At 44.4% G+C, this 22,126-nt stretch overlaps 1 protein-coding gene across 2 annotated transcripts; it reads left to right on the forward strand.

Annotated features, from left to right (window-relative positions):
- The first annotated feature begins 1,029 nt into the window (after window positions 1-1,029).
- Window positions 1,030-21,864, forward strand: LOC110487309 (zinc finger protein 345). Of its 2 annotated transcripts, XR_005036746.1 has the most exons (4): window positions 1,030-2,097; window positions 16,585-16,723; window positions 16,976-21,184; window positions 21,266-21,864. XR_005036746.1 is itself a non-coding variant. In XM_036948667.1 (3 exons), exons 1-3 carry the CDS (start codon window positions 2,089-2,091, stop codon window positions 18,928-18,930), a joined length of 2,103 nt encoding a protein of 700 aa, XP_036804562.1. In that variant the 5' UTR covers window positions 1,030-2,088; the 3' UTR covers window positions 18,931-21,864. The 2 variants fall into 2 exon arrangements, 1 of the variants encoding a protein (XP_036804562.1); XM_036948667.1 differs by having other exon boundaries at window positions 16,976-21,864.
- Window positions 21,865-22,126: the final 262 nt, after the last annotated feature.

The raw sequence follows: 22,126 nt of genomic DNA on the forward strand, positions 1-22,126 counted from the left end.
TCTACAGGGGGAAATGGGAGCTCATCCTTATCTACAGGGGGAAATGGGAGCTCATCCTTATCTACAGGGGGAAATGGGAGCTCATCCTTATCTACAGGGGGAAATGGGAGCTCATCCTTATACAGGGGGAAATGGGAGCTCATCCGTATCTACAGGGGGAAATGGGAGCTCATCCTTATACAGGAGGAAATGGGAGCTCATCCGTATCTACAGGGGGAAATGGGAGCTCATCCTTATACAGGGGGAAATGGGAGCTCATCCTTATACAGGGGGAAATGGGAGCTCATCCTTATACAGGGGGAAATGGGAGCTCATCCTTATACAGGGGGAAATGGGAGCTCATCCTTATACAGGGGGAAATGGGAGCTCATCCTTATACAGGGGGAAATGGGAGCTCATCTTTATACACGGGGCAATGGGAGCTCATCCTTATACAGGGGGAAATGGGAGCTCATCCTTATACAGGGGGAAATGGGAGCTCATCCTTATACAGGGGGAAATGGGAGCTCATCCGTATCTACAGGGGGAAATGGGAGCTCATCCTTATACAGGGGGAAATGGGAGCTCATCCTTATACAGGGGGAAATGGGAGCTCATCTTTATACACGGGGCAATGGGAGCTCATCCTTATACAGGGGGAAATGGGAGCTCATCCTTATACAGGGGGAAATGGGAGCTCATCCTTATACAGGGGGAAATGGGAGCTCATCCGTATCTACAGGGGGAAATGGGAGCTCATCCTTATACAGGGGGAAATGGGAGCTCATCCTTATACAGGGGGAAATGGGAGCTCATCTTTATACACGGGGAAATGGGAGCTCATCCTTATACAGGGGGAAATGGGAGCTCATCCTTATACAGGGGGAAATGGGAGCTCATCTTTATACACGGGGAAATGGGAGCTCATCCTTATACAGGGGGAAATGGGAGCTCATCCTTATACAGGGGTAAATGGGAGTATTATAAGTATACTTGTTTTCCACCATAATTTGCAAATAAATTCATTAAAAATCCTACAATGTGATTTTCTGGATTTTTTCTCTCTCATTTTGTCTGTCATAGTTGAAGTGTACCTATGATGAAAATTACAGGCCTCTCATCTTTTTTAAGTGGGAGAACTTGCACAATTGGTGGCTGACTAAATACTTTTTTGCCCCACTGTATAACTGGTCTTGGCAGTGGCCTAGTTCTGCCCTGGTCTGATATATAACTGGTCTTGGCAGTGGCCTAGTTCTGCCCTTGTCCGATATATAACTGGTCTTGGCAGTGGCCTAGTTCTGTCCTTGTCCGATATATAACTGGTCTTGGCAGTGGCCTAGTTCTGTCCTTGTCCGATATATAACTGGTCTTGACAGTGGCCTAGTTCTGCCCTTGGTGGACATTCCTGTAGGCTGCATGCCAATTGCACGCTCCCTCAAAACTTGAGACATCTGTGGCATTGTGTTGTGTGACAAAACTGCACATTTTAGAGATGCATTTTATTGTCCCAAGCACAAAGTGCACCTATGTAACGATCATGTTGTTTAATTAGCTTTTTTGACATGCCACACCTGGATGGATGCTCACTAACAGGGATGGAAACAAATTTCTGCACAAAATCTTAGAGGAATAAGAAATCGTTTTTCTTGCATATCAAACATGGGACCAATACTTTACATGTTGCATTCATATGTGTTCAGTGTAATAAAATTAATATATTTTTAAATGCATCAAATTATTTATGTTTTTCTTCCTATGTGGTTGCAATACTGTGCACAGATGTACTGCAATAGAGTGCTTCAAAAATCGACCAACTTCGCTTGTCATTGCAGGACGACTCTTATTTTGAAAAAAAAATATCTGCCTTTTTTTCTGCGGCCATTTTATGAGCTGCTGCCAGCAGAATGGTAACGGGAAGGAAATGTTTTCAGTGGAACGGATGTGAAGGCGGAGTCTAGTCTTTTCTTTCATGACTTCAGGCAGAGCATCACATGTTGAAATCTAACCATCCGTTACCTCCTTAATCTACAATTAAACAGACTAGAGATAAACATCTCACCTGGTTCACTTCTCCTGAACTCTGCAAACGACAATAAACAAGTGTTTACAATGAATCAGGTGAGTTAATATATATATATATATATATATATATATAATCTAATTAGTATTGGCAGTGACCTAGTTCCTGGCATCCGTTTGACTTTCGGAAAGTAACGTGTGTTTAGTTAGGCCTGTTATGCGCAGCCTACCTTCCCGCCTATATATATATATATATATCAAAGTCAAACGGATATAACATATTGTGTGGTTTGTTTAACACGTTTTAGGTTACCACATGATTCAATATGAGTTATTTCATAGTTCTGATGTTTTTACTACTATTCTACAATGTAATAATGAAAAACCCTTAAATGAGAAGCTGTTCGGGTAGGGTAGTGTGTGTGAATATATATAAATAACAGGCTAAACTAAACACACTTTACTTTCCAAAAGTCAAACGGATGCCGGAACTAGGCCACTGCCAAGACCAGTTATTTATATGGGCGGGAAGGTAGGCTGCGCGTAACAGGCTAAAGTTTTGACGGGTAGTGTAGTACACTACACACACTACTCACACTACTCACACTACACACACTACACACACACTACTCACACTACACTACACACACACAACACTACACACACTACACACACACACACAACACTACACTACACACACTACACATGTAACAGATGTGAAACGGCTAGCTTAGTTAGCGTGGGCGCTAAATAGCGTTTCAATCAGTGACGTCACTTGCTCTGAGACCTTGAAGTAGTAGTTCCCCTTGCTCTGCAAGGGCCGCGGCTTTTGTGGAGCGATGGGTAACGATGCTTCGAGGGTGACTGTTGATGTGTGCAGAAGGTCCCTAGTTCGCGCCCGGGTATGGGCGAGGGGACGGTTAAAATTATACTGTTACACACACACTACTCACACTACACACACTACACTACACACACTACACTACACACACTACACTACTCACACTACACACACACTACACTACACACACTACTCACACTACACACTACACACACTACACACACACTACACACACTACACACACACTACACTACACACACTACACTACATACACTACACACACTACACACACTACACTACACACACTACACACACTACACTACTCACACTACACACACTACACTACACACACTACACTACACACACTACACTACATACACTACACACACTACACTACACACACTACACACACTACACTACACACACTACACTACACACACTACACTACACTACACTACACTACACACACTACACTACACACACTACACTACACACACTACACACACTACACTACACACACTACACACACTACACTACACACACTACACACACTACACTACACACACTACACACACTACACTACACACACTACACACACTACACTACACACACTACACACACTACACTACACACACTACACTACACACACTACTCACACACTACACACACTACACTACACACACTACACTACACACACTACACACACACACTACACTACACTACACACACTACACTACACTACACACACTACTCACACACTACACACACTACACTACACTACACACACTACACACACTACACTACACACACTACACACACTACACTACACACACTACACACACTACACTACACACACTACACACACTACACTACACACACTACACACACTACACTACACACACTACTCACACTACACACACTACACTACACTACACTACACACACTACACTACACACACTACACACACTACACTACACACACTACACTACACACACTACACACACTACACTACACACACTACACTACACACACTACACACACTACACTACACACACTACACTACACTACACTACACACACTACACTACACACACTACACACACTACACTACACACACTACACTACACACACTACACACACTACACTACACACACTACACTACACACACTACACACACTACACTACACACACTACACTACACACACTACACACACTACACTACACACACTACTCACACTACACTACACACACTACACACACTACACTACACACACTACACTACACACACTACACTACACTACACTACACTACACACACTACACTACACTACACTACACTACACTACACACACTACACTACACACACTACACTACACTACACTACACTACACACACTACACTACACACACTACACTACACTACACACACTACACTACACTACACTACACTACACACACTACACTACACACACTACACTACACTACACACACTACACTACACTACACTACACTACACACACTACACTACACACACTACACTACACACACTACACAGCACTACACTACACACACTACACTACACTACACTACACTACACACACTACACTACACACACTACACTACACTACACACACTACACTACACTACACTACACTACACACACTACACTACACACACTACACTACACTACACACACTACACTACACTACACTACACTACACACACTACACTACACACACTACACTACACACACTACACACACTACACACACTACACTACACACACTACTCACACACTACACACACTACACACACTACACTACACACACTACACACACTACACTACACACACTACACACTACACTACACACACTACACACACTACACACACTACACACACTACACTACACACACTACACACTACACTACACACACTACACACACTACACACACTACACTACACACACTACACACACTACACTACACACACTACACTACACACACTACTCACACACTACACACACTACACACTACACTACACACACTACACACACTACACACACTACACTACACACACTACACACACTACACTACACACACTACTCACACACTACACACACTACACTACACACACTACACTACACACACTACACACTACACTACACACACTACACACACTACACACACTACACTACACACACTACACTACACACACTACTCACACACTACACACACTACACACACTACACACACTACACTACACACACTACTCACACACTACACTACACACACTACACACACACACTACACACACTACTCACACACTACACTACACACACTACACACACACTACACTACACACACTACACTACACTACACACACTACACACACTACACTACACACACTACTCACACACTACACTACACACACTACACACACACACTACACACACTACTCACACACTACACTACACACACTACACACACACACACTACACACACTACTCACACACTACACTACACACACTACACACACACTACACTACACACACTACACTACACACACTACACACTACACTACACACACTACACACACTACACACACTACACTACACACACTACACTACACACACTACACTACACACACTACTCACACACACACACTACACACACTACTCACACACTACACTACACACACTACACACACACTACACTACACACACTACACTACACACACTACACACTACACTACACACACTACACACACTACACACACTACACTACACACACTACACTACACACACTACTCACACACTACACACACTACACTACACACACTACACACACTACACTACACACACTACTCACACACTACACTACACACACTACACACACACACTACACACACTACTCACACACTACACTACACACACTACTCACACACTACACTACACACACTACACACACACACTACACACACTACTCACACACTACACTACACACACTACACACACTACACACACTACACACACTACACACACTACACTACACTACACACACTACACTACACACACTACACTACACTACACTACACTACACTACACTACACACACTACTCACACTACACTACACACACTACACTACACTACACACACTACACTACACACACTACACTACACTACACTACACTACACACACTACACACACTACACTACACTACACTACACACACTACACTACACACACTACACTACACTACACTACACTACACACACTACACACACTACACTACACTACACTACACACACTACACTACACTACACTACACTACACACACTACTCACACTACACTACACACACTACACTACACTACACACACTACACTACACACACTACACTACACTACACTACACTACACACACTACACTACACACACTACACTACACTACACTACACTACACACACTACACTACACTACACTACACTACACACACTACACACACTACACTACACTACACTACACACACTACACTACACTACACTACACTACACACACTACTCACACTACACTACACACACTACACTACACTACACACACTACACTACACTACACTACACTACACACACTACACTACACTACACTACACTACACACACTACACACACTACACTACACTACACTACACACACTACACTACACTACACTACACTACACACACTACACTACACACACTACACTACACTACACTACACTACACACACTACACTACACTACACTACACTACACACACTACACTACACTACACACACTACACTACACTACACTACACTACACTACACTACACTACACACACTACACTACACTACACTACACTACACACACTACACTACACTACACACACTACACTACACTACACTACACTACACACACTACACTACACTACACACACTACACTACACTACACACACTACACTACACTACACTACACTACACACACTACACTACACTACACTACACTACACACACTACACTACACTACACACACTACACTACACTACACTACACTACACTACACACACTACACTACACTACACACACTACACTACACTACACTACACTACACACACTACTCACACTACACTACACACACTACACTACACTACACACACTACACTACACACACTACTCACACACTACACTACACTACACTACACTACACTACACACACTACTCACACTACACTACACACACTACACTACACTACACACACTACACTACACACACTACACTACACTACACTACACTACACACACTACACTACACTACACTACACTACACACACTACACTACACTACACACACTACACTACACTACACTACACTACACTACACACACTACACTACACTACACACACTACACTACACTACACTACACTACACACACTACTCACACTACACTACACACACTACACACACTACACACACTACACTACACACACTACACACACTACACACACTACACTACTCACACTACACACACTACACACACTACACTACTCACACTACACACACTACACACACTACACACACTACACTACACACACTACACACACTACTCACACTACACACACTACTCACACACTACACACACTACACACACTACACTACACACACTACACACACTACACACACTACACTACTCACACTACACACACTACACACACTACACTACTCACACTACACACACTACACACACTACACACACTACACTACACACACTACACACACTACTCACACTACACACACTACTCACACACTACTCACACTACACTACACTACACACACTACACTACACACACTACTCACACTACACACACTACTCACACACTACACACACTACACACACTACACTACACACACTACACACACACTACACACACTACTCACACACTACACTACACACACTACACACACTACACTACACACACTACTCACACTACACACACTACTCACACACTACACACACTACACACACTACACACACACACTACACACACACACTACACACACTACACTACACACACTACACTACACACACTACTCACACTACACACACTACTCACACACTACACACACTACACTACACACACTACACACACACTACACTACACACACTACACACACTACACACACTACACACACTACACTACACACTACACACACTACTTACACTACTCACACTACACTACACACACTACGGGTCAAAAGTTCTCATTTAAGGGTTTTTCTTTGTTACATTGTAGAATAATGGAAACATCAAAACTATGAAATTACACATATGGAATCATGTAGTAAAACAAACCACTAAATATTTTATATTTGAGATTCTTCAAGTCGCCAGCCTTTGCCTTGATGACAGCTTTGCACAATCACCAAGCCTCGGTGTGAAAGAGCAAAAATATCATGATCTGATGATCCAAAATATCCAGTGGAAAAGTCATTTTAAAAAACGCCGTCTGTCCCAAGCTCACTGGCGCAGGAAACTCTGAGGGCCAGGAATAGGCTAGTTGATACAATGTTGCAAGTTAGCTAGTGACGGCTTTTAGACTCTGACGTTTTGATACAATGTTGCACTTCACTAGCAATAGCTCAAGTCAAGACCGATAGAAAGGGAGGCAGACAGGCTGAGTAGAGAGAGGAATGTCAATTGAATGAACCGGAATTTTCATCGGGATATTTTCTACTGATTTATTTGCCGGTTTTTATGCGTATGTATTTGACTTAGTTGACGATGGTAGTTATATTCCTCCTGCTGCTGCTGCATCGATATGCTATCTCCATGTTCTATGCTCTCATGTCTTTAGTCGCCAATGGATCACAGTGTGTCAATGTGTCTGTACGGCAGAGGCTGGTGCTCTCGCCACGGTTGAATTGTAACTTTTCGATTTTGACCGTTTTTTTTACTATTAACTACGTGACAATGATTTTGAGAAACTAAAAAACATGATTATTGTTCCCCAAAACTCACTATTGGTCTTTACTGTTACACCCAGACACATGCAAGCGCGTGCACACACAGCTGGTCAGATGAAGAGGTGTAGGGTGAATAGATGCTGATCTCTGGTCAGTTTTGCATTTCCTCCCTAATAGAGAGCAATACTACTGTAGTATACTATAATTAGTCTGAATGGATAGGTCTACTGTAGTATATTATAATTAGTCTGAATGGATAGGTCTACTGTAGTATATTATAATTAGTCTGAATGGATAGGTCTACTGTAGTATATTATAATTAGTCTGGTTAGTTAGGTCTACTGTAGTATACTATAATTAGTCTGGTTAGTTTTTAATTTGTTTATTTGTACTTGTGCCTTTGTACTTATGCTCACTGTATAGCTGAGTATTGAGATCTCTGTCTGTGTTTTGCTCTCTGCCAAAACCCCCAGCAACCCCGGCGTTTGCTCGAAAAGGTGAGAAAAGGGACTGTGGGTGATTGCCAGACACAGAGAGACAACGTCTGTTTTTCTCTGAAACTAGGGCAGATTTGCATACTGCCGAGACAGATTCTCAGAAACCTTTGTGTTAATAAGAATATCTTGTTCTTTTAACCTGCAAATGCAGGTTTTGACATAGAAGGAGATCTCACCATAAGGTGTATAAGATCCATAAGGTGTATAAGATCCATAAGGTGTATAAGATCCATAAGGTGTATAAGATCCATAAGGTGTATAAGATCCATAAAGTGTATAAGATCCATAAGGTGTATAAGATCCATAAGGTGTATAAGATCCTGCCTGCTCGTTGTTGGGGGCAGAACTCAGAAGAGACATCAGTTGAATGTTTAATGTTTGATCCTTGACTTCTGACTACAGCTGTATTTCGGACTGTTCTTATTTTCCTCAATTAAGTTTAGAAAAATAGGATGATCGAGCAGCAGTAAGGGCTCGTCGATACGGCACGGTACTGTCTTTCCAAGTTAGTCGGAAGACTTCCAGTTTGGTGTGGCGCCATTTCCGTTCCAATTTTCTGGAAGCTTGCTTCAGAGCTCGGGTATTTTCTGTGTACCAGGGAGCTAGGTTCTTATGAGAAATGTTTTTAGTTTTTAGGGGTGCAACTGCATCTAGGGTAATGCGCAAGGTTAAGTTGAGTTCCTCAGTTAGGTGGTTAACTGATTTTTGTCCTCTGACGTCCTTGGGTAGACAGAGGGAATCTGGAAGGACATCAAGGAATCTTTGTGTTGTCTGTGAATTTATAGCTCGACTTTTGATGCTCCTTGGTTGGGGTCTGAGCAGATAACACTACTGTTAACTACTGATAACACTACTGTTAACTACTGATAACACTACTGTGTTAACAGTAGTCTTCCTACTGGGGCAAACCAACACAGTGTTAACAGTAGTCTTCCTACTGGGGCAAACCGACACAGTGTTAACAGTAGTCTTCCTACTGGGGCAAACCGACACAGTGTTAACAGTAGTCTTCCTACTGGGGCAAACCGACACAGTGTTAACAGTAGTCTTCCTACTAGGGCAAACCGACACAGTGTTAACAGTAGTCTTCCTACTGGGGCAAACCGACACAGTGTTAACAGTAGTCTTCCTACTGGGGCAAACTGACACAGTGCTAACAGTAGTCTTCCTACTGGGGCAAACCAACACAGTGTTAACAGTAGTCTTCCTACTGGGGCAAAGCGACACAGTGTTAACAGTAGTCTTCCTACTGGGGCAAACCGACACTGTGTTGACAGTAGTCTTCCTACTGGGGCAAACCGACACAGTGTTAACAGTAGTCTTCCTACTGAGGCAAACCGACACAGTGTTAACAGTAGTCTTCCTACTGGGGCAAACCGACACAGTGTTAACAGTAGTCTTCCTACTGGGGCAAACTGACACAGTGCTAACAGTAGTCTTCCTACTGGGGCAAACCAACACAGTGTTAACAGTAGTCTTCCTACTGGGGCAAACCAACACAGTGTTAACAGTAGTCTTCCTACTGGGGCAAACCGGCTCATAACTCATGATTACTCCATACCATCGCTGTAGGATTGACAGATGCATTCAGGAACGCTAAATTAAGTTACATTATGACTTCCAACGCCCCGGTCGTTGTCTCAACGCTGCCAAGAAAGTGTCCACATTCTGATACACCAGGAACACTGGTGTTATTATTTGGAGAATACCAGTATTGTTCACCATAGCGCTTGATGGTTTTTGCGAAATTTTCCGTATATTGACTGACCTTCATGTCTTCAAGTAATGATGGACTGTCATTTCTCTTTGCTTATTTGAGATGTTCTTGCCATAATATGGACTTGGTCTTTTACCAAATAGGTCTATCTTCTGTATTACCAACCCCTTCCTTGTCACAACACAGCTGACTGGCTCAAATGCATTAAGAAAGAAAAAAATTCCACAAAATGTACTTTTGACAAGGCAAACCTGTTAATTGAAATGCATTCCAGGTGACTACATGATGAAGCTGGTTGAGAGAATGCCAAGTGTGTGCAAAGCTATGATCAAGGCAAAGGGTGGCTACTTTGAAGAATCTCAAACATAAATATATTATATATATATATATATATATATATATATATATATATATATTATTATATATTATTTTTTTGGTCAACTACCCATTTACTTTTTTAAAGGAGATTGGAATGATTTGATTATATTAAATAACTGGTGGCCTCCAGACTCTGGCAGCACGTGGTCTGGGAAAAGTGGGGATTTAAACAGGCTCTGAAAAGACTCTGGCAGCACGTGGTCTGGGAAAAGTGGGGATTTAAACAGGCCCTGAAAAGACTCTGGCAGCACGTGGTCTGGGAAAAGTGGGGATTTAAACAGGCCCTGAAAAGACTCTGGCAGCACGTGGTCTGGGAAAAGTGGGGATTTAAACAGGCCCTGAAAAGACTCTGGCAGCACGTGGTCTGGGAAAAGTGGGGATTTAAACAGGCCCTGAAAAGACTCTGGCAGCACGTGGTCTGGGAAAAGTGGGGATTTAAACAGGCCCTGAAAAGACTCTGGCAGCACGTGGTCTGGGAAAAGTGGGGATTTAAACAGGCCCTGAAAAGACTCTGGCAGCACGTGGTCTGGGAAAAGTGGTTGATTTAAACAGGCCCTGAAAAGACTCTGGCAGCACGTGGTCTGGGAAAAGTGGGGATTTAAACAGTCCCTGAAAAGACTCTGGCAGCACGTGGTCTGGGAAAAGTGGGGATTTAAACAGGCCCTGAAAAGACTCTGGCAGCACGTGGTCTGGGAAAAGTGGGGATTTAAACAGGCCCTGAAAAGACTCTGGCAGCACGTGGTCTGGGAAAAGTGGGGATTTAAACAGGCCCTGAAAAGACTCTGGCAGCACGTGGTCTGGGAAAAGTGGGGATTTAAACAGGCCCTGAAAAGACTCTGGCAGCACGTGGTCTGGGAAAAGTGGGGATTTAAACAGGCCCTGAAAAGACTCTGGCAGCACGTGGTCTGGGAAAAGTGGGGATTTAAACAGGCCCTGAAAAGACTCTGGCAGCACGTGGTCTGGGAAAAGTGGGGATTTAAACAGGCCCTGAAAAGACTCTGGCAGCACGTGGTCTGGGAAAAGTGGGGATTTAAACAGGCCCTGAAAAGACTCTGGCAGCACGTGGTCTGGGAAAAGTGGGGATTTAAACAGGCCCTGAAAAGACTCTGGCAGCACGTGGTCTGGGAAAAGTGGGGATTTAAACAGGCCCTGAAAAGACTCTGGCAGCACGTGGTCTGGGAAAAGTGGGGATTTAAACAGGCCCTGAAAAGACTCTGGCAGCACGTGGTCTGGGAAAAGTGGGGATTTAAACAGGCCCTGAAAAGACTCTGGCAGCACGTGGTCTGGGAAAAGTGGGGATTTAAACAGGCCCTGAAAAGACTCTGGCAGCACGTGGTCTGGGAAAAGTGGGGATTTAAACAGGCCCTGAAAAGACTCTGGCAGCACGTGGTCTGGGAAAAGTGGGGATTTAAACAGGCCCTGAAAAGACTCTGGCAGCACCTGGTCTGGGAAAAGTGGGGATTTAAACAGGCCCTGAAAAGACTCTGGCAGCACGTGGTCTGGGAAAAGTGGGGATTTAAACAGGCCCTGAAAAGACTCTGGCAGCACGTGGTCTGGGAAAAGTGGTTGATTTAAACAGGCCCTGAAAAGACTCTGGCAGCACGTGGTCTGGGAAAAGTGGTTGATTTAAACAGGCCCTGAAAAGACTCTGGCAGCACGTGGTCTGGGAAAAGTGGTTGATTTAAACAGGCCCTGAAAAGACTCTGGCAGCACGTGGTCTGGGAAAAGTGGTTGATTTAAACAGGCCCTGAAAAGACTCTGGCAGCACGTGGTCTGGGAAAAGTGGGGATTTAAACAGGCCCTGAAAAGACTCTGGCAGCACGTGGTCTGGGAAAAGTGGTTGATTTAAACAGGCCCTGAAAAGACTCTGGCAGCACGTGGTCTGGTAAAAGTGGTTGATTTAAACAGGCCCTGAAAAGACTCTGGCAGCACGTGGTCTGGGAAAAGTGGTTGATTTAAACAGGCCCTGAAAAGACTCTGGCAGCACGTGGTCTGGGAAAAGTGGGGATTTAAACAGTCCCTGAAAAGACTCTGGCAGCACGTGGTCTGGGAAAAGTGGGGATTTAAACAGGCCCTGAAAAGACTCTGGCAGCACGTGGTCTGGGAAAAGTGGGGATTTAAACAGGCCCTGAAAAGACTCTGGCAGCACGTGGTCTGGGAAAAGTGGGGATTTAAACAGGCCCTGAAAAGACTCTGGCAGCACGTGGTCTGGGAAAAGTGGGGATTTAAACAGGCCCTGAAAAGACTCTGGCAGCACGTGGTCTGGGAAAAGTGGGGATTTAAACAGGCCCTGAAAAGACTCTGGCAGCACGTGGTCTGGGAAAAGTGGGGATTTAAACAGGCCCTGAAAAGACTCTGGCAGCACGTGGTCTGGGAAAAGTGGGGATTTAAACAGGCCCTGAAAAGACTCTGGCAGCACGTGGTCTGGGAAAAGTGGGGATTTAAACAGGCCCTGAAAAGACTCTGGCAGCACGTGGTCTGGGAAAAGTGGGGATTTAAACAGGCCCTGAAAAGACTCTGGCAGCACGTGGTCTGGGAAAAGTGGGGATTTAAACAGGCCCTGAAAAGACTCTGGCAGCACGTGGTCTGGGAAAAGTGGGGATTTAAACAGGCCCTGAAAAGACTCTGGCAGCACGTGGTCTGGGAAAAGTGGGGATTTAAACAGGCCCTGAAAAGACTCTGGCAGCACGTGGTCTGGGAAAAGTGGGGATTTAAACAGGCCCTGAAAAGACTGGCAGCACGTGGTCTGGGAAAAGTGGGGATTTAAACAGGCCCTGAAAAGACTCTGGCAGCACGTGGTCTGGGAAAAGTGGGGATTTAAACAGGCCCTGAAAAGACTCTGGCAGCACGTGGTCTGGGAAAAGTGGGGATTTAAACAGGCCCTGAAAAGACTCTGGCAGCACGTGGTCTGGGAAAAGTGGGGATTTAAACAGGCCCTGAAAAGACTCTGGCAGCACGTGGTCTGGGAAAAGTGGGGATTTAAACAGGCCCTGAAAAGACTCTGGCAGCACGTGGTCTGGGAAAAGTGGGGATTTAAACAGGCCCTGAAAAGACTCTGGCAGCACGTGGTCTGGGAAAAGTGGGGATTTAAACAGGCCCTGAAAAGACTCTGGCAGCACGTGGTCTGGGAAAAGTGGGGATTTAAACAGGCCCTGAAAAGACTCTGGCAGCACGTGGTCTGGGAAAAGTGGGGATTTAAACAGGCCCTGAAAAGACTCTGGCAGCACGTGGTCTGGGAAAAGTGGGGATTTAAACAGGCCCTGAAAAGACTCTGGCAGCACGTGGTCTGGGAAAAGTGGGGATTTAAACAGGCCCTGAAAAGACTCTGGCAGCACGTGGTCTGGGAAAAGTGGGGATTTAAACAGGCCCTGAAAAGACTCTGGCAGCACGTGGTCTGGGAAAAGTGGGGATTTAAACAGGCCCTGAAAAGACTCTGGCAGCACGTGGTCTGGGAAAAGTGGGGATTTAAACAGGCCCTGAAAAGACTCTGGCAGCACGTGGTCTGGGAAAAGTGGGGATTTAAACAGGCCCTGAAAAGACTCTGGCAGCACGTGGTCTGGGAAAAGTGGGGATTTAAACAGGCCCTGAAAAGACTCTGGCAGCACGTGGTCTGGGAAAAGTGTGGATTTAAACAGGCCCTGAAAAGACTCTGGCAGCACGTGGTCTGGGAAAAGTGGGGATTTAAACAGGCCCTGAAAAGACTCTGGCAGCACGTGGTCTGGGAAAAGTGGGGATTTAAACAGGCCCTGAAAAGACTCTGGCAGCACGTGGTCTGGGAAAAGTGGGGATTTAAACAGGCCCTGAAAAGACTCTGGCAGCACGTGGTCTGGGAAAGTGGGGATTTAAACAGGCCCTGAAAAGACTCTGGCAGCACGTGGTCTGGGAAAGTGGGAATTTAAACAGGCCCTGAAAAGACTCTGGCAGCACGTGGTCTGGGAAAAGTGGGGATTTAAACAGGTCCTGAAAAGACTCTGGCAGCACGTGGTCTGGGAAAAGTGGGGATTTAAACAGGCCCTGAAAAGACTCTGGCAGCACGTGGTCTGGGAAAAGTGGGGATTTAAACAGGTCCTGAAAAGACTCTGGCAGCACGTGGTCTGGGAAAAGTGGGGATTTAAACAGGCCCTGAAAAGACTCTGGCAGCACGTGGTCTGGGAAAAGTGGGGATTTAAACAGGCCCTGAAAAGACTCTGGCAGCACGTGGTCTGGGAAAAGTGGGGATTTAAACAGGCCCTGAAAAGCAGATGGATTTCATGCCCATCCATTTCTGAGTATAGGCTACCAAGTTCCCATAATGCAACACTAACAATGATAACACAACATAGGCTACCAAGTTCCCATAATGCAACAATAACAATTATAACACAACATAGGCTACCAAGTTCCCATAATGCAACACTAACAATGATAACACAACATAGGCTACCAAGTTCCCATTATGCAACACTAACAATGATAACACAACATAGGCTACCAAGTTCCCATAATGCAACACTAACAATGATAACGCAACATAGGCTACCAAGTTCCCATAATGCAACACTAACAATGATAACGCAACATAGGCTACCAAGTTCCCATAATGCAACACTAACAATGATAACGCAACATAGGCTACCAAGTTCCCATAATGCAACACTAACAATGATAACGCAACATAGGCTACCAAGTGGATATTTTTGCAAATTTTCACAATGGATTTCCCCCAGTGTTTTACCCAAAAGGCTCAGACCTCCTCCATTGGCTGGCTCCAGTGTCTCACTGGTACATGGCTACGATGGTCCTGCTCCGTCTTGGGGCCACGGCCAGGCCTCACCATGGTCCTGCTCCGTCTTGGGGCCACGGCCAGGCTCCACCATGGTCCTGCTCCAGTGTCTCACTGGTACATGGCTACGGTGGTGCTGCTCCGTCTTGGGGCCATGATACTTTTTTTATTATTGTACTTTTCAGATTTCATTAACAATTTTTTTCTTATTTTATGGGTTAACACTAACAATGATAACAGCAGACTATACTATAATGGGACATCAGGAACAACTCAGAGGAAATCGAGTTTTCTGGACAAAGGTTTAATTGTTGAAGACTTGTTTTCAACCATTTATTTAGTTGTTTTACCCTCTTTAGACCATTGTGTTTTACCCTCAGTGTACCAATATGACAACACACCTCCTCTCTTTTTGGGTTAACAGGAAACACTCTCCCTCCAACCCTCCTCCCCCCTATCCCTCCCGGAGTCCCTGGGTCGTACCTCTCCTGGTAACACCTTACTGCTGGGTCTGAAGAGGTTGTCTGTGCGGCTGGTCGACTGCAGGAAAACACCGGAGCTAAGTGGGTTTATGTTCCTATATAAATGTATTTTGGGACACACCCTGAATGGCATTAATTACCACTAAGTACAATATATTTAAGGATGTAGAATCATTACAACTACACCCTTGGATACATTGACAATTTGAAGATTTAATACGATTTTACATTGAAGATTTTAAATGCTTAAATTCGGTTACTAGAGTGTGAAAAGCTGGGCCTAAATCTGGCTTCGATATGAAGGAACCATAACTGTCTGTCTTTGCTCCACAGGGGACAGTCCTAACCGTCACTCTCTCAGTAGAAGGGGCTTGTCATCTGGGGAGGCTAAACAACATCATGATAATGAGGAGGCAGAGAAAAGTCTCTCAAGATCAGAACACCAAGAGAAACAACAGCAGAGACCCTCAAGGAAGAAATCTCACTGCTGCTCTGACTGTGGGAAGAGGTTTACCTCTTCAGCAAACCTTAGACAACACCAGAGAATTCATACTGGAGAGAAACCTTATAGCTGTGAACAATGTGGGAAGAGATTCAATCAGAGATTCAATCTGAAGTCACACCAGATCATACACTCAGTAGAAAAACCTCACTGCTGCTCCCAGTGTGGAGCTAGCCTCTCCTCTGCCAGGGCACTAGAAGGACACATGCGGATTCACACTGGAGAGAAACCGTACCAGTGCTCAGAATGTGGGCAGAGATTTAAAGACTGCAGTGGTTTACGGATACACGAGAGAATAAAACACACCGGCGAAAAACCACACTGTTGCTCTGACTGCGGGAAGAGATTTGCTACATCGCAACGCTTAAAAGCTCACCGGCGGATTCACACTGGAGAGAGACCGTTCCACTGCTCTGAGTGTGGGAAGAGTTTCAAACAAGCCTCAGCACTGTCTGAACACAAACGAATACACACAGGAGAGAAGCCTCACCACTGTGAGCAGTGCGGGGGAAACTTTTCCTCTTCTAAGTTACTCAGAATACATCAGAGGATTCACACAGGGGAGAAACCTTACCAATGCACTGACTGTGGGAAAAGCTTCAGATTTCTGTCTTCTTTAAGACGTCACCAGCTAAGACATACTGGAGAAAAGCCCCACCAATGTACTGAGTGTGGGAAGAGGTTTGCTGTTAAGAGTGGGCTCTGGTTACATAACATAGTGCACACTGGAGAGAAAGGATACCAATGCCCACAGTGTGGCAAGAAGCTAGGATCGTCTCATTCTCTAGAGCAGCATAAGCGTACACACACTGGACAGAAACCCTTCCACTGCTCCCACTGTAAGTTAAGCTTTGCCACTAATTCAGCCCTGTACAAACACCAGATAATTCACACAGGCGAGAAACGACACAGCTGCAATGTTTGCCAGAGGAGATTTGGACGGTCCGATCACCTGAAAAGTCACATGCAAATTCACACAGGAGAAAAGCCATACCACTGCTCTAAGTGCGAGCTGAGTTTCACTAACAACAGATCTCTGAAAGAACATGAGGTCAGACACACAGAAGATAAACCTCACTGCTGCTCCCAGTGCGGTGCTAGTCTCTCCTCTGCCAGGGCACTGGAAGGACACATGCGGATTCACACTGGAGAGAAACCGTACGAGTGCTCTGAATGTGGGCAGAAGTTTGCACATAGAGCCAGTCTTGGGTCACACAGAAGAATACACACAGGAGAGAAACCCTATCACTGCTCTGACTGCAAGAAGAGCTTTCAAAGACTTGGCGCTTTAAAACTACACAAGTTCACACATTCAGAGAAGATGTACCACTGCTCTCAGTGTGAGTCGAGCTGCACAACGCCAGACGCATTGAAGAAACACCAGCGTATACACACTGGAGAGAAGCCTTACCACTGCTCCCACTGTGACAAGAGCTTCCTTCGGCAACAGTCTCTCAAAGGACACGAGCGTAGTCACAAGGGAGAGAAACCGTTCTCTTGCTCAGACTGCGGGAACAACTTTGCCACAATGGAAACCTTGCGAATTCACCATCGAAGACACACAGGAGAGAGGCCATACCAATGCCCTTTCCCTGACTGTGGGAAGAGTTTTTCCCAGGCCAGCGCCTTTAAAGTCCACAAGAGAAGGCACACAGGAGAGAAGCCGCACCACTGTGATCAGTGTGGGATGAGTTTTGTCACGTCAGGTGACTTGCAAACTCACTCCAAAAGAAGCCATACTGCTGCACAGCCTGTGGACTCAGTTTCTCTAGATCTGATTACTTAAAGATTCACCAGAGAGTCCACACAGGAGAGAGGCCATACAGCTGCTCAGAGTGTGACAAGAGTTACACTTTGAAGAGTCACCTTACAAGACACCAGCAGAGACACACAGGAGAGAAACCTCACTATGTGCGCAGAGTGCGGCAAGAGCTTCAAGTGTTTAATGGACCTGAGATGCCACGTTCAGCGCAAACATAGTGGGACACCCTACCACTGCACCCAGCTTCAGCTCCCCTCAGCATCTGAAGTACCACCAGATGACACACACGGGAGAGAAACCATTCACGTGCACCGACTGCGGGAATTCACTCAGGCCGTGGTTTTCACACCGGAGAGAAACCTCACAGCTGTGATCAGTGTGACAAGAGTTTCAGTAAAAGGAGCAGTCTGCAATCACACCAGCGGACACATACAGAAGAGAAGCCTTACAGCTGTGATGAGTGTGGGAAGAGATTCACCAATTCAGGAACCCTGGTTTCGCACAAGAGAATACACTCCTGAGAGAAAGATTACCACACACACAGGAGCGAGGCCTAATGGCCATGTTCAAGTGAACACACACTGATAATTTTTTTATGCCTGGATCAAATATGTAGTTTTGTAAATGATGGAACACATTTTATAGAATGAGCATCAAGGACACACAGTAACAACCTGTGAAACATGAAACACTTCTAGTTTGTCAATTGACAATTCCCACAACTGAAACCACACTTGAAAATACAGAGGCTTTCACTCAGTGTTGTGGCCAACCGCTGTGCAGACACAGGTCTGATTGAATCAAGCCCTGAGAACGGACATATTTCTCAACATCACAACTTGCTGTTGGATACAAATGATTAAATTATAAAAAATTATAAACATTTGAAGAAGTAAACGGTGCAGGTGAAGTTCTAATCGAACTCTGTATGGAACATGATATTTACCATCTACTGTTCTTTCAAAATTAACACTTGTTTCGTTTTGCTTTTGGATTGTGGGCTCAATTCAATGAGATTTGGCGTTTGCCGACACCTGCATAGCTGGTGTTGTGACGACGTCTGAGGTGGAACTGTACCTATCATGAACATGGACATTGGCTGCATGGAGGAGTAGGAATCCCATCCAGCCATGTTTACAAACTCAAACACGTGTCATTTAGGGCTGGATTCAATCTGCCTTTAATCCGCCACAACCGACAACTGCATAGTCGGTTCATTGTTTTCAATGTTTTTATTCAGGTGATGTCCGAGTCGTAACCACATTGGAGCTGTCGAGGACATTACCATAATCTCATGCAGTCTTTTTAGATTCAAACCTCGATTAGCCTGAGATAATGGTGTAATCTACACCTCAAATAGCCCGATATAATGCTGTAATCTACACCTTGATTAGCCTGATATAATGCTGTAATATACACCTTTATTAGCCTGATATAATGCTGTAATCTACACCTTGATTAGCCTGATATAATGCTGTAATCCACACCTTGATTAGCCTGATATAATGCTGTAATCTACACCTTGATTAGCCTGATATAATGCTGTAATCCACACCTTGATTAGCCTGATATAATGCTGTAATCTACACCTTGATTAGCCTGATATAATGCTGTAATATACACCTTTATTAGCCTGATATAATGCTGTAATCTACACCTTTATTAGCCTGATATAATGCTCTAATCTACTCCTTGATTAGCCTGATATAATGCTGTAATCTACTCCTTGATTAGCCTGATATAATGCTGTAATCTACACCTTTATTAGCCTGATATAATGCTGTAATCCACACCTTGATTAGCCTGATATAATGCTGTAATCTACTCCTTGATTAGCCTGATATAATGCTGTAATCCACACCTTGATTAGCCTGATATAATGCTGTAATCTACACCTTGATTAGCCTGATATAATGCTGTAATATACACCTTTATTAGCCTGATATAATGCTGTAATCTACACCTTTATTAGCCTGATATAATGCTCTAATCTACTCCTTGATTAGCCTGATATAATGCTGTAATCTACTCCTTGATTAGCCTGATATAATGCTGTAATCTACACCTTTATTAGCCTGATATAATGCTGTAATCCACACCTTGATTAGCCTGATATAATGCTGTAATCTACTCCTTGATTAGCCTGATATAATGCTGTAATCTACACCTTGATTAGCCTGATATAATGCTGTAATCCACACCTTGATTAGCCTGATATGTTGTACAGTGCACAATTACAAGATTATGTTCTATACTGCTATGGGTTTAAAGCCAACAGGTAGGCCTCTGGGTTTAAAGCCAACAGGTAGACCTCTGGGTTTAAAGCCAACAGGTAGGCCTCTGGGCTTACAGCCAACAGGTAGACCTCTGGGTTTAAAGCCAACAGGTAGGCCTCTGGGTTTAAAGCCAACAGGTAGGCCTCTGGGCCAACAGCCGATTGGGTGTAACCTTGTGATAAGGCTGCATCCTGTCTTCCAGACACTGAGGGTGCAGCTACATCCTGTCTTCCAGACACAGAGGGTGCAGCTACATCCTGTCTTCCAGACACCGAGGGAGCAGCTACATCCTGTCTTCCAGACACCGAGGGTGCAGCTACATCCTGTCTTCCAGACACCGAGGGAGCAGCTACATCCTGTCTTCCAGACACTGAGGGTGCAGCTACATCCTGTCTTCCAGCTGATTGTAGGAGAACTGAAAGATTACTTTTGTATAGCAACAGCAATATGACCTGGAGACAGAAACTCCACCTATTCTGAGCTAATCTTGTTGGTCCTGCTTGAGTGCACAATATACCCTTTTATGCTTTCACACTTCTGCTGACTGCTATGTAGACAAAGAGCTTTTTATTAAACCTGAGACCCAACTCTGTTCAGGGGCTCTTATCTCCTCACCACTGAGTGATTGTTAACCCCTCCAGAATTGTAATTCTTATAATAAACATTGTTTTAAGAATCTGCAGCAGCCTCTTCCTTCTGATTGAATTTCCACAACAGTTGCTGTGTAATTATGTAATTGATGAATTAAATTATGTGTAATCTACACCTCAACTAGTCTGACGTAATCTATACCATTATTTAGGTTGTTTGAGATTATTTCTCTCGTTAAAACTTGATCTGATTGAATGGTGCCCTAAATGTCAGAATGACTAACCAGTGAGCCTATCATTATGGATTGGTGACTAAACTGAATGACTAATCAGTGAGTCTATCCTTATGGATTG

The sequence above is a fragment of the Oncorhynchus mykiss genome, chromosome 17, assembly GCF_013265735.2.
Source record: "Oncorhynchus mykiss isolate Arlee chromosome 17, USDA_OmykA_1.1, whole genome shotgun sequence".
Taxonomy (NCBI): Eukaryota; Metazoa; Chordata; class Actinopteri; order Salmoniformes; family Salmonidae; genus Oncorhynchus; species Oncorhynchus mykiss.